The sequence below is a fragment of the Bombus pascuorum genome, chromosome 11 (genome assembly GCF_905332965.1).
Source record: "Bombus pascuorum chromosome 11, iyBomPasc1.1, whole genome shotgun sequence".
In the NCBI taxonomy this organism is placed as follows: domain Eukaryota; kingdom Metazoa; phylum Arthropoda; class Insecta; order Hymenoptera; family Apidae; genus Bombus; species Bombus pascuorum.
This window is the reverse complement of record NC_083498.1, coordinates 1,560,889-1,576,160: the sequence shown is the minus strand read 5'-3', so window position 1 is coordinate 1,576,160 and position 15,272 is coordinate 1,560,889. Positions and strand designations below refer to the sequence as shown.

At 38.4% G+C, this 15,272-nt stretch overlaps 2 protein-coding genes across 4 annotated transcripts in view; one reads left to right on the top strand and one right to left on the bottom strand.

Annotated features, from left to right (window-relative positions):
* Positions 1–15,272, top strand: part of LOC132911676 (cadherin-99C) — a 114,893-nt gene that overhangs the window by 9,261 nt on the left and 90,360 nt on the right. The gene's annotated exons all lie outside the window — the stretch shown is intronic.
* LOC132911711 (uncharacterized protein C15orf61 homolog) lies at positions 11,076–15,011 on the bottom strand. 3 transcript variants are annotated; one of them, XM_060968568.1, is made up of 5 exons: positions 14,742–15,011; positions 13,289–13,494; positions 12,540–12,783; positions 12,160–12,322; positions 11,076–11,359 (listed from the first exon to the last, which is right to left on the bottom strand). In XM_060968568.1, the coding sequence occupies exons 2-4, from the start codon at positions 13,388–13,390 to the stop codon at positions 12,195–12,197; spliced, it is 474 nt and encodes a 157-aa protein (XP_060824551.1). In that variant the 5' UTR covers positions 13,391–13,494; positions 14,742–15,011; the 3' UTR covers positions 11,076–11,359; positions 12,160–12,194. The 3 variants fall into 3 exon arrangements, with proteins under 3 accessions (XP_060824551.1, XP_060824550.1, XP_060824553.1); XM_060968567.1 differs by lacking the exon at positions 11,076–11,359 and having other exon boundaries at positions 12,125–12,322; XM_060968570.1 differs by lacking the exon at positions 11,076–11,359 and having other exon boundaries at positions 12,125–12,322; positions 14,937–14,952.

The following is a 15,272-nucleotide window of genomic DNA, read 5'->3' as shown; positions in this document are numbered from 1 at the left end:
CTAATATTTCATACAAAAAATATCTGTTCGCTTAACTTGATTAGATTAAAATTAGATAAAGATGGCGATAAACTGACTACGACGCGTTAATTAAGTTTTTAAGGAAACGGATTATAAATTGGAAATTATAAGAATAGTATTGGATACTAAATTCGTTGAAACGTTTGTCAATCAGTATGGACCTATCATAAAACTGCCAGAACAAATTGAAAGGTATACGCTTGGTTCTAAGCTCGTTCCTGTGTGTTACGGAATGTCTTCCAGATCGAGTCACCAATTTGTGTATATTTTTTTTTAGAGGGGCGCGGCACTTTTAACCATGCTGCTGGCTACTGACCGTGCCCATTGATCGTGATTGTGAGATACACAGGTTGTAGAGTAGGTAGCCAGATGCAGGACACGAGCAAGGATAAGATGGGAAGAGGCTAGATTATAACCGGGTGTGGAGAAAAACGAAGGTGAAGGTAAAGATGCGTGAAGCCAGAAGTCGAGTCGAAATTCCTGTGTGAAAAGGAATCACGATTAAAAGGACATACACGAAAAGTTCCAAAGGCAATGAATTTTTCAAGATTCTCGTTGATAACTTTTCGTACATAGTATGAAATTCTCCGATTAAGTTGAAGTTTTGTTGAAGTTTTTCGTTTCAAAATGGCGAAAGTTATCGTCGGAATAATATAATAATTGTATAATTGTATAATAATTGCGAAAACATTTTACGCAAGTATAAAATGTTTGGATAACTTAAATGGGACTTTCGCTTTAGAATCGGTCGCCAGTAGCTGAGAAAAGTTAGGAAATTGTGAGGAAAATTATGTATACCGTTTATCGAACATATTTCGCTAATCGAAAATACATTCAGTTGTATGTCAGTTTTTATTAAAACTGAAAATATATTTTATTAAAAATTTAATAAATCATATATCTATATATAATAGATATAATGCATATATTAAATTATGTATTTTATTAAAAACGAAGGTATATTTTACGTTCTACTAAATAATAATCTTAGAATTAACACGTAAAACACATAGGTATATGATAGATAATGTAAAATATAAATGTAATAAATGCGTAGTAGAGAAATCTCTCAGATATTTTCTTAAATTTCTTAAAGTTATAATTTTTTATCGTTCTTTTCTTATAATATCTTACCTCGTACCTAAGCATTAATTAATTTCGTAATATCTTCCAAGTGTTTCTCGCGTAAGAAAGATACAGAATTGTGGCTTCCTACCTAAGGTTCACAGTTCCGTGTCGAGAGGTGCGCGATCAACTCATATTTCCAACCACGATCACCTAAATGTTTAATCATCGGACAGGAAAAGAAATTTACCCGTATCGTGTATCTCATAGATATATCGAATTACAATTATCGCATGGAGTTTCAAAGAAGGGCCCAGCCAAGTTGCCTGTTACTTGTTCCGAGTTCGCGATACCCCTGACTCTTGTCACCTCCATTTTCAGTAGTTCAAAATCTAAAATACAGGTCACATTAAATTTGATCTGTAGTAACACTGTCTTGTAGCTGCTGCGTTGTTCAGTCAGCATCGTCGTTACGGTATTTCTACGTCAAGTTTCAACCACACATAAAAGATATAACTTAGAAAAAACGAAGCTGGCACCCCGCTGGGGGTAGCCGCCCACATGCTATATTTATTTTTTATTTATATTTTTTTTTTCTTCACCAACAAGATATAAAACTTTACCAAATGTCCACAAGGACAAATTGTAAAATAATCAAAATAAAATAAAAAAAAAAAAAAAAAGTTTCAACCACGAACGCTTCTTAAGCAATTTTTCTGATTACTTAGAAAGCTGCCGGCACCTTGAATGTCGAAGATTTCTTAATACCTTGTTTTTAAAACCTTTCCCTGTATGCGTAACCGTGTAACCGTCGCTCGGCCTACCTTAGTTTCCAAAATACTCGCAAAAACCTGTCGGTACTACCACAGTGAATTCTGCCTATAATTGTGCGTCCGTGATTGCGTTCGTATGTGTCGTTATCGATTGCCGATCGCCTCCTCACTCTAGCCAGGTAAAGTGTCAAACCTGTATGTGTATAAGGTGTAAATAAAAGATAAGAATTTTTTTTTTTAAATAGTTTATTTAGCCAATATTTGATTTTTTGTACATTTTTGAGATTCACAATAAACAATGAATTTGAGTATAGTGTGTTTAGGCAAAAGTACCGATACGCGTCGGTACGACGTAGCCATGGTCTAATATGTGTCGTGGATTTTCCGTTTTTGCGTTTATTTTTTTGTTTTTTGGGTTTAAGTCGCATTGGTGCGTGATTTTTGTGTATTCTTGTGTGTGTTGTATTTTGTCCTGAAACTTGGCCGCAAAACAGGACTCCTGAAACAGGTTAGCTTTTTTGCGAATATCTCGCAAACTAATAGCGATATGGACAGTGATATGACGAGATATCAATAATCGTCGGTTTGTTATAATATCGATTACACTAAAAACCAATTCCATTCGCGCGTGAGGATATCTACACTTATCTCGGGCTAAGAATATTTACGCGATTTGAAATAAAAATATAGGACGCACATTACATACATTTAAGAAAGAGCATTTGTAGTAGGAACGCGAAGCGTTTCTTTATTTTACGCGTCATTTTATTTTTCTCTTAGAAAAAGTTCTCATTCGTTATACGATCCGATAAATTTGAAATTTAAATTATACAATACCGTACTATCAGTCATTGCACGTTTAACGAATATACACCGATTTCTCATTATAGCTAATTGATTTCGTCTTACGCAAAACTGACGCAACTAGCCTAGCTTGCTCTTGACTCGAGCCGAGCAATTAAAATCTCTCGTTAAGCCTGATTGTGCAAATGACAGTTAGCCATCGTTAATTTCGTTTTCCTTTCGATCCACGCGCTACTCGTTTTGCGAGCATACGGCCTGACCCCATTATCTTCTCAACGGATGAAGTGGGTCTTTTTACGAAAGGATCGTTTCCCCGTGGCATCGAGATCGGTGACGATCGAAATAAGCGGTACGTAAAATTTCAATGATTTCGTCTGGCCCGATCTTTGTACATTTTGTTAATTAACGAGTTAATTAGGGAGTGTTATTATTTTCGCAACGTGGCTAGATCCGTGGAGAACTCCCGATATACAATAGGTTGGATGCCTGGAAGCTTACTTGTAATTAACTTTCGATTGTTCAAAGGTGTATATAATATCGCCACGTTATTGTCACGGCTGAAATTCGAACAGCTATATCGCTACGTCGCGTGAGATGGTCCGCGGGACATCCCTCATGGTCGGGCCACCTAGGCCTGCCCATCGTCACGGTGGCCCATATTAGGCCCAAGGAACCCCCATAAACCGCATCTGTTAAACATTAAGATACAGTCATATAGACATCGTCGGTTTATGAAGGTTCCCAAAAATCCGTTGGTCTGTTGCACATCCTCGCTAATTGTGAAGAAAGCAGATGTACCCTGCGAAACTGCTGGGTTTTCCCCAAGAACAAGGACACCCATGAGCCAAATTTGCAGGAGACTTTCTCCTCGTATTGTATTTATTAACATTGGCCATAACCAATGGGCATCGCGGATCGTTACCCTCACTATTCTACCCAAAAGAGTGAACAGCGAATCCGCGTCCTTAGTTCAGAAGGAAACACCCTCACCGAGTTTTCCTCAGTAAGAGCAGTAGAGCAGTCAGAGAGTCTTGAACAGTCACGCCTAGAGCTCGGAAGTGCATTGTAAATATAAGAATAAAATAAAAGTTTCTTCTCTCATTAAATTCATTATTATTTTACGTGACATTATCGACGACAGTTGAATGTTAAAAGGTAAATCGGTGGTGGTTTTTAAATTGTAGACGTATAGCATATACGTATGTAGTGCGCAGGGTTATCATTTAACAATGGCTATCGGCAACGAGCTTTAGCGGATATCCTGGGGAGCAGTGAGGAAAATATCTTTCTTACGGATGGATGCATTCATCAACCGAATTACCTTGAGAATGTAATTAGCTTTCGGCCACCACCAAACCATCTTTCACTGTACGTAGATACGTTCGTACGGATCGGTGTAGCGACGATGTCAATACCGCGAGGTGAATGTGAATTCCTTTGCAGCGACTCGTGATAAATGTCAAGTAGAGCTGCCGCGTCATTTCTGCCGTTGTTTTACAGGCTTTTCACTCGTTCTATCGCTGGTTTTTCAATTAGATGTATAGAATTCAAAAGCCGATAAGGTCATCTATCGTTTATAAGGTTATAATCGTTTTTTATCTGTCGTACATTTTGTACGATTTGTATTTATTGTTATACGTTATACGTAGAAGGAAACAGTCACATTTGTATAGTTCAATTATTTGTACCGTACATCTACTCGCGAAAATTGTATTTCAACAAATTGGATCAAAGATGATAAGGTTATTCAGTGGATGGAATTAAAGAAATGCGTGGGCAAACTGCAAGGTATTGAAAGTATATATATTGTGAATAGTAAATTACAAAATATGTGGTACTATGTAAGCCGATCCAGATCCTCTCGCTAGCAACGTTACCCTGAGACTGACACAACTGCCGAAACCAACGTCGGACGTGTACCGCTTATGGTCTTTCCTCGACGCATTCTTTTGTCTATGCGCTTTCGAAGACCTTAGGCGCTTGAGAAACCCAAGACCAGGTGTAGAGTTTTCTCAGAAGTGACGATCACTTCAACAAAAGAGTCTTCTGTATTCTATATAAAAGTGTTTGATTTTAGTTGGGTGATATTAATCAAGAAATCTAAAGTAAAAAGTATAACTAGCTAAGTAGTTGTTATTAGCTCGTATATCGAGTGCATATTATACGATACTACCCATTTTATTTGGTTATCGCGTTATTCTCACAGAACATTAACCTAATATTCAAAGTACGTAATCGGTATTGCAAGCGTTCGGAAATTTTCTGCATTCCTTTTTCGTTTGTTCAGAGTCACTTGTTAAGCTGATTTTTCCCTTATGTAAACCGATTTGCCAGTTTGAATACGTCAGCGCTATTATCATCGCGTCAGTTTCACATCGATCCGAAATTGGCTTGCATTATCGTTTAACTCGTCCCATTTAACTAAATCGTGCAATTTGCACTAGATGTTGACACGGTGATTGTTGTGATTTTCGATCTAGATTCTTCGGATTCTGTTCGGGTTATCAGCGTAACTGCGACGGCGTGGCGTAATAACGGAGTACGTGATTTCTCCACTAGACTCTTTCCTTTCGTCCCACGGTTCTTTCCTTTAATTGTATCGGCAACTTGCTGGAGGAGCAACTCTCCTCTGCTCTTTCCGATGTAGAATTAAATCTTATCCGTGCTATCAACGACATACCCATCCAAAGCAAGTGCCGATTCTTAATCTCATTGTTTGCAATGGAACGTGCATCTTGATCTTATAGGTCTTATTATCATAATGTTACATCCCCATTAAGGTAATTAAGCTGTTGTTACGGTACATTGTTAGAACGCAAATGCGAATGAATCGTGATGCGAATGTCGTGCTGTTCATTGTGTCGTGCTATACATTTATGCGATTTGATAAAAGTTAGAGATTGATTGCGAAATGATTAGACGAGCTAGTAAGAACGGTGTACTAACGACAAATTTCCAAGGAAGATAGTGCTCGTTAATGGGAGAAAATATTCGCACTAATGAAAATTATAAGTCTGCTAACGAGTTGACAACTTAATTACGATGATCGGATAAAACGCCCAACACAATGGATTTTACGATTTACTTTTACCCTGGGACATGATTAGCTCTAGCAAAGTTTTAAAAAATTTGGCGTTCAAAGTAGATGATAAATAACAATTACTATTGATGTTACGTATTTGTTATTTGTTATTTTATTTCATTATCTGATGCGTGATTAATTATTTGATTTGATTATTTCATTAGTTATTTAAAGCGAATAATTTAGGATATCGATGTACGAATTTCGAATTAAAGTATTATGAGACGATCGTTGTCTCATACTTAAATTCCAAGAGTTCCGTGTAAGTGCATCCGATATCCAAAGTTACAGGAACTATAAGGCACGAAAAACGTTACGTCGTGTAATAGGATTGTGAAAGATCGATCGTATTCGCAAAACTATGTACACCAAGCATCGTATCTCAATCGATAACGTGTCTATGATAATGTGCTGCGGAATTGAAACTGCGTCCTGCGGAATTTAAGCGAGCCGGATAGAATACAGTCGCGTTGCGTTTAATTGTACGCCTTTGGTACTTGTGCTTCGCGTGTTCGTCACTAATATACGACGATTAATCTGTGCGATGCATCACGTTGAAGGAGGAGCAGCTCAGGATGTTATTAAAGCTAGGTTGCGTTAATTAGGAGTAACATCGGATTGGCGGGGAACTAGAACGCGATGTGTATGAAAGGTAAGATAGATAAATATATGTACATATAGATGGAGAGAGAGAGAGAGAGAGAGAGAGAGATTCGATCATCCGGTGAAATTTAACTGATGCGTTTCGTAAATACGAAACCAGGAGCAGATCGTCTATGCGTATTTATGACCTGCGTTTTAATTACCTCGATACGGGGACCCGCTTGCAATCAAGTTACGAAGTCACCCGGTGCATCTCATCCACGTGACTTATATAACGCATGCTCTCCTCGAAAACTCGTCTCGGTGTAAAAACTCGGGAGTTACGAGTTAATTGCGACTCCTTTCGGCAATTGCATTCGGTTATGAGAATATTTCGACGTTCACACGGATACGCCTTGAACGCGTTGCGTCATTGGATGGGAACGATGATGCGAGACAACGAGGACAATGCGAAGTAACTCCGAGAACCGAGAGACTGTTTTACGAGGGTGATTATTTTCGCAATAGTGATCTGTTTAGATCGTGTTCGTTTTAGCAGAGGAAGGAACATCAGTTGTGACTGTCTTTCGATTCTTTGACTCGCTTTATTTTCGGTGGGTATCGCGCACTGATTATACGAAATAGCCATTTGCATGTGGACGCATTCACATACCGCAAGAAGGATGCCTATTGCAGTTCTCGCGCACGGACAATGCCATTATTTCTGCGTTCGAGAGCTACGCGAATATGTACCATTGTAACCACGGAGCAAACGCGGGATGAATGGTAGCGAGATTATGCGATAGGCGCACGAGCTTGTCCGATGATACCGTTGTTTATGCGCGGGGGACAATGAGCAGGTTGGAATAGACGATGACTTATTCTGTGGTCAGGAGACAAGATGTGAATCGCGTGGCTCGTCTTTTTGACGTATGTAAATGTTTCTTTTTCCGTCAGCTTTTCTCTCCTCTTGGCAGACGTTAGCTTCATTGGTATGTACGAATCTTTGTCGAAACTCGAAAGCTGCCAGAAATATAATAGACCGAACGTATAATAGTTTCGGAAGAGAGATTCTCGTGTATAAAAATGCAGATTGTACACCGCAAGTAGAAATAAGTATATTCATTAATTCTCATCGTCTTTGTTTCTTATCTCTTATTTTCTCTTATTATATAATATCGCAATTAACGTACTTTTAAATTGCGAAGTATCGGGGGGTCTCCACTCGGATTGAAAATAGAATTTCGCCATCGAGATGTGACTCTGTAACGCGATGTTGATGATTATGTAATTCTTTTGGTGAGAGTTCGGTGGGATTGTAATGGAGAAGAAGCCAGGCTCCAACGATTCGTAATTCTTGTAAAGGGATAGTTCGCGAACGTAATCGCAAAAATGAAAATGGAAATTTCCTAGGAATTTCGTGTAAAAAGAAGAACCAAACGTGGCCAAGTTATGGCGAAAAAGTCTATGAACGTTGGTGCGCGATGGCGATGCAGGTACAAATTGAACTTGGAGAAAGGCACAACTCCGATCGTACGAATATACAAAAAGATTTATGCAACGATGGCGCTGAAAAGGATCGCACGGTACTGGATGTCGCATAAATTCATTGGATTATAAGAAAAGACCTTTTTGAACACATATGTATAAGCGTTTGCAGAGCGCTGAAGCAGCGATGGAATTTTTCTTATCATACACAGTATGTAAATGCGTTCAAAGGCTCAGAGAATGAAATGTACTTAAACATTTACATATATCGAAAGTCGATTAAAATTGGAACTGGAACATCGAATGACATTTACTGGAACGTGCGTGTGTCGTCGCGTCGTATTTAGATTCTGCATAAGTACATTGTTACGTCTGCTGACTCTCTACCTCGATCAGGCCACACACCGCGGGCAAGATGACAGCCAGATGTCCACACATCCTTACTGTGTACCCTCGATAGTCTTAAGGACCCAGCATTAATCTTTTTCATAGCTAAGGTCCTTCAGATCAAACAAGTATCTTTTATTTCAAGCGTTCTTTACATTTATTGTCTACTATGGGAGGACACGGGAAAGTTGATTTTCCTCACGTTCGGTATCTTTCGCTAGCAAGTTTCTCTCAAGGGCGGCTAAGACCTTTCCTAGTCCACCAATTTTCTTATCCAATCAGAAACAATGTCCATTACTCTCACTTTCCTAGCAAAAATTGTCATCAACAAATTCGATGGTCCCGTGCGCTAGACTCACTCATCACTAGCTTTCCTCCGCCGCAGCATCGTCACTAAACATCGCTGATTTTCCATCTTTAGAACGGTGAACATCTCTTGACCGGCTTTCCACCCTTAGATCAGTCATCTACTTAACTTATACATACGCACCAGCGTAATTATCGTCTCTACAACGTTGTTGGAATAAACTGTAACTTATAACCTGTTATCTCAGTGTCATACTTAAATTAGCTCTATTATCCTAACCGAAATAGGGAATCGATCATTTCGTGGCGTCGATTGTCTAATCGTAACGGGAATTTACGACTTCCTTGCGATCGCGTCTCTCCATGAGTGGTCGAAACATACATCTTTAGTTCGTTTTGCTGACTTGTCGTGGCTTGACTTGTCTGATCGCGAGAATAGAATTAGGCGGAGGTGATTCGAAAGATGACTCGTTAAGTCATGTACGGTCACCCGGAATAGTAACCTCAGGTTAGTATTTTCGAGCATTTGCGCTCGTGAGACTGTTACATTTCTATCTATTCTTGCGATAAGCAACCGGTTAAATTAGAGTGTATAATTAAAGTGTATAAAGTGTATATCCGGAACACTATAAAAGGCTACTCTGTCAAAGCTGATATGTACATCCTCGTACAATAGTAGATACCAAGTTAAGACGATAATTCGATTCTACAATTAGAAATAGAAATTTCTTTATAGTATTATTAAAATAAAATATAAATTTCTATATAATGTAACACAATAAATATAAATATATATAAATGTATATATTATATAAACGTCGTGCGGAAGAGCCGTTATCGCGAAAGATGTGTTCGAAAAATTCGCAGTTCGCAGCAGCAAGGTGTACGTGTACGTTTAGTGCCAGGGAAGCGCAATCCAATATCTAAAGCACGCGAATCTTTTCAGTGGACGCCCCGGACTGGCATTGAAAGACGCTAAAGCATTTAATATTGTAATAGGTTCGAAGGCTAGATAGATAGCATCTCTAATTCGAAACGTTACGACCAATCGGATATGCAAATAGCGATTGCGGGTCTTGTGTGAATTAATTGTGCGTGACGCGACTTTACGACTTCGTGGCAAACTCTTTCAACGATCGGATCCTCCGTCCACGTCTACGACTTTACGTCTACGTTAAATAGCGTCGCGCGTTAACACGTGCTCGGAATGTAGACGAGTCTCGCGTGGATACAAGGTGTACGATCGGCCCGTGTGATTCCCGCACAACTCCAATCGGACGTTTCGTTTCGTTCCGTTCTTCTGTACGGAAGACACGCAGGCTCTTCTTCGGCTTGGTCAATGCCGATCTTGTCGACTTGGACGGTATTACAAGAGGAGAATTAATGGCTTAAGAGTGTACGGTGTGTACCTACAACCTCTAACTTCAAGTTATGGAAATGCGTTGTTAATCCCTAAACAATAATATATCTTGTAGATATGCCATTCTGGAAACTAGAATACGACAAATTTATTAATACGGTACAAACGAAATGCAATCTTTCGAAAGATAATTTACTCTCTTTCGATGTAATCAAGTCCATCAAACCTGTTAATCTCAATCATCGATTACAATTGCACACCTCTTTTCAATCGGAATAAATTTTTCAATTTATTATTAACTTGCTAAATCGTACTACACGCATCGATGATTCTTTGATAATTTTTCATACTTGAAGCAAAACAAAGTAAGTTTGAGTCTTACTCGTCAATTATCTAATTGTCTATATATTGGGTTAACAGAGACTTCCACAGTAGGATATATGCATACGTATATGATTTATAGAAAAAGTCTGCTTGAAAAACTTGGTACTAATGATAGATGATAATGATAGATGTACGATGTACACGTTACTCGATATCAGTAATAACTTTCTGAAGGTAAGCGATTATCGTAGTTTTGAGGAATTTATCCGAAGAAGTTGATAGCGTATTACGTTAAAGAGGAAAAATGAAACACGTATGAACGAATAAATCGGAATAAATTTTATTTAAAATTAATTATCGACTTGCTAAATCGTACTACACGCATCGATGATTCTTTGATAATTTTTCATACTTGAAGCAAAACAAAGTAAGTTTGAGTCTTACTCGTCAATTATCTAATTGTCTATATATTGGGTTAACAGAGACTTCCACAGTATATATATGCATACGTATATGATTTATAGAAGTCTGCTTGAAAAAATTGGTACTAATGATAGATGATAATGATAGATGTACGATGTACACGTTACTCGATATTAGTAATAACTTTCTGAATGTAAGCGATTATCGTAGTTTTGAAGAATTTATTTATCGTATTACGTTAGAGAGGAAAAATGAAACACGTATGAACGATACCTAGGTCTAGGAAAAAGTACAGTTTCCTTTACGGCGCAGCAGTACTGTCATCGAAACGGGATGTGGTTAAGTTTAAGGAGCCAATATAAATATGTTAGATTTATCGGACATGTAATAAAAGTACGAGTTGTTGTATTTGAGTATTTATGACAAGCTGTATTTTACGTTGAATGGTGGCAGGAAGTACGTCCAATCACCAACGCCTGTTGTCCTTTCGAAAGGTGATGTTTCTCCTCGCAGTCGAGTATAGCGTTGTGACGATAACATCGTATAACGTGTATCGAGCCTTCGATAGGACGATTCTAGATATCGCGATAGTCGCTAGGATGGCTTGGCATTAGGCAGCGATACCAGTAGGTCGAAGGTTGTTGATGTCGCGTACAAAAGCCGCGCAACAGGTACAGATCTTCTTCAGTGAAAGTTCTTTCGCCATGTTCCGACGTATCGTCATCTCCGCCGAGTGAAAGTCATCTGTTAATTAAATCTTTTATTTGTGCCTTATCGAGAGAACTCTGTCCCAGTTGTTAATCTTTTTGCTAAAGTTTCTATGCGATTCTTCGTTATTAATCATCGACATTAAGATATTAAGTCTTATCTAGAAGTTAAATCTTTTATAGTAATATTTCTAATATTTTCAAATTGTTCATCCAATTCTCGTTCAACTGACTCAAGAAATTCCTTCGACCGCGCGTCGTTAAATGATTGTTCGGCAGTCGTGAGTTAATTATTTATCAAATGAATTATTAATGCGGTGAAACGGAACTTGTCGCGTCTCGGGCGCGTTGCAATTGTCTCTTATTGTATTCCTCCTTACGCGATGTCATAAAAGGAACATTAGTCATCGTAGGTCAGTAACGCGATCGCTGTATATCAAACGCAAGCCGAATCTAAATCACGAGTTTCACGCTTTATTGTCTTCGAATCAATCATCGTCGGATCATTAGGTGCCTGCCAACAAACGTGCACGGTTCCTTTTTACGCAGTAGGAAATGCTATTATCTTCCCTAAAAGCCAATCAACGGATAGATGTCTATCACCTCATTCAAATGCACCGATATAGTCGTACATTTGTATGTGCAGCTACTTAATTTGAATTCATAATTAATACATGCAATGGAATACGTTCCGTCATAAATATTCTAGCTAAATGTCGGTTGAGTAAAACGGCAGATTTTATAATCGAAGACCGTTTGAAACGTAAAATTCGTAACGTAAAATACGTTAAATTCTATAGCCTTTTTATTTGACGTTTTATTTACATAAAAAGTTACCTTTAATTAATACAATGTGTTCATCTACGTGTATATCAGTACATGGAACCTTTGTCCTCGGGCAGTAAGAAATATATCACTACGTTTCCTTGAGACGTATTTACGATTTCTTGGTGTCTGATCAATAAAATTGCTGCCAGTCCATACATTAATGTAGGTATACCTGATAGGATAAGAAATCTGAAATAGCTGATCGTCGTTAATTATAGTGGCGAGACGCCACGCCAGGCTGAATCTCCGTCGTGTACGGTATCTTTGGATGGAAAAAATGTGAATGAAGGTAAAGAACGGATGGATCGTAGAAGAATGACGATGGGCACGTATCGACGTGGCGAGGCGCCTTTTTATTTTTGATAAATACGGTATGCGAAAATGTATACCAAGGTTCAGAAGCTTGATCGCCTTGAAAAATTTGTCCTCAGCGCTGAGGTCCTGTCGTGGCCTCTTGGTGCAGTGGTATTTGATGTATGGAAAGCAGCCGGTTCTAAGTACATGATAATTGCTGTTGCCTACTGGCCAATTGAAGTGGGACATCCCTCTTTGATCGTTCACAACGTCGGCATACTTGACAAAATACGAAGTCCATGGTGGCTCGTTCGTTTGCAGCAGATAACTCGTTAAGACCTGTTTGTACCGTAATGACAGCGAGTTACTTTGTATCCCCTGTTTCTATCTGTTTTACCAATACCCATTTTGTCGATCGTTTACAGCTACGGCATTATAGGATGGCATTATGGCTCCCGTTATATACCGGTAAGCCTCGATTATCAGCTCACGCGTCCCGTTCACGCGAATCGTCATTCGGTATGAAAACGTCGAATTAAAAGACGATCTCGAAAGTTTAGTAGCTGCATGAAACGAGTAAGTACTTGTATAGGTAGGTGTCGCGTATCTTGCGCGTGAATTGATAGATTCTTAGAATCTTATCGATCGAAAGTCTCGCGAGAATTGTCATGGTAATCGACTGCAATTCGATAGGAAGGGAAATTCTCGGAAACGGTAGTCAGTTTTGCGCGACGGTGCCGACACTGAATGTCGTATGTAAGTACGTATGTACGTGATTGGTGCGGAGAATCGGGCAGCGATCGACGAAAAAGAAACTCGATGTAAAACTGAGTACGAAACTTGCCTCGGATGCTGAGGGTTTGGTCTTCTTGGAAGCAATCCTCAGCCAAGTACCGTATGGACAGACGACGAGTTTCCTTTGCGTGGACAAGGCTTTTACAAGCATTCGACCACTGAAATTTTGTCCCAAGTTCCAATCGATCAAACTCTCCTAAGAAATTTCATGTTTCTTCCTGTCTGCTCGAAGTCTCAATCTCTGCGCGAAACGACCTGCAATCGTACAATTTATTCGAGTTTGGTTTTCTTTGATGAACTTTGCGATCTTGCGAGAAAGCGCGTCTATAGATAGATAGGCGCACCTGCGATCTAGAGAACTGTGCCATGTACATACGTACTAACATATACATATACGTAGTACGTTACCTATGTATCGACTGTTTGCAATGGCTATATACAGGGTGATCTACGCAACTAGGACTAACCGAGGAACAGGCTGTATCTATAATCTATAATCTATAATCCATAAAATGGCAAGACAAAAGTTCCAACAGTTTGCTTTCAAATAACATACTTCGCTCGTATCGTTTATCGTTATTCGTTCAAATATATAAATATGAAAAATTTCCCTTTCCTTCGAGTCGTTGGTAATTGGCCGTTAGCCAATAGACAAAGCTTTCTCGCCCTGTTGTTGGCGTTCATCCTGTAGAATGCAGAATATAGAACACCGTATGGCGAATGTATCCTATCTCTGTACATGTAAGGAAAGTAACCAGCGAGCCTGTTCGGTTCGCCAGTTTCTCGTGGCACATTGTATTTTACCTTTCTAAAATAAATCCATGGCGAGTGCCATGCAAAATGTCAAGGTTAACGGGGATCAATTTGATCGGCTAGTGGAAAATCATTTCGAAGTAGATTTCGGTGCATTCGTCTGCATTCACGAACCGTGATCGTGTTACCATAAATACTTATACAGTAACTGATTGCTATTTTCTCTGTCAATCATTAGATATTCTTATAGTAGTATTTTTTTAATCCACCTTACTTTTGCTACGTTAATACCACGTTTAATTCGCGTATTTGATAAAGTAACTATAGATCTCAAATTGATAAAACATTCTAACGTTTATATCTTATAACTGTTATACACTTTCTGTACAAAAATTATCTTTAAATATCTTTTTCGATTTCGTCGGGACATATGTATGTAGTTATGTAAATCAGTTGTTTTAATATATCGTTATATACTAATTATGTATTAATTTAATTTTTATACCGTAGCAAGTGTGCTGTTCTTCGATGTATCCAAGTGAAATGTCTTTTTACGGAGGAAATACGCGTTATATTACGTAATGTAATTCGGTAATACGTGAGAATAGTGTTCTAGCATTCTAAATTTACATGGAAGCTGCGTTAAATTAACGGAAATTGATCGATGTTGGCAATTTTCTGCACCTGTTTGAAATATCGTGGTGTTGCTAACTCTCTGGGCGTTGCTAAGGTAAAGCGCTTTTACTCACGTTTCGTCGCATGCGCAAGAAACTCGCACTCGGCTTGCGAAGAAATGTATACGTCTCAACGTGTTACATCCGTACTTTGGGATTCACGGTTCACGTTGCTTTTAACGTAGATCTCTTCGTTCAATGGTATTCCACGTATTTGCAATTCTATGTGTATAACGTGCATAGATGATACGCATATGTGTATATACATACGTCGATCACGAAAGGAATTATACGCGAAGTGACTGGTTGTATTATTAGGTCAACTGGTTCTGGCGCTACCATCGGTGTACAGTGTACATATTGATCTTCCGTGGCGGTCTTTTTGAATCTTCTTAAGTTACGTAAATCTCATAATTATTAAACACTGCTGATAGAATTGATTCTTTCCAGTGAGTGATCGATATCGTTAAATATTATATATGTATAATATTTATATATATTATTATTTATTATTTATATACATATATTATATATATAATATATATATATTTGAAAAGAGACAACAAATATTTTTAATGTATGTACTATATTCTATTTCAATATATA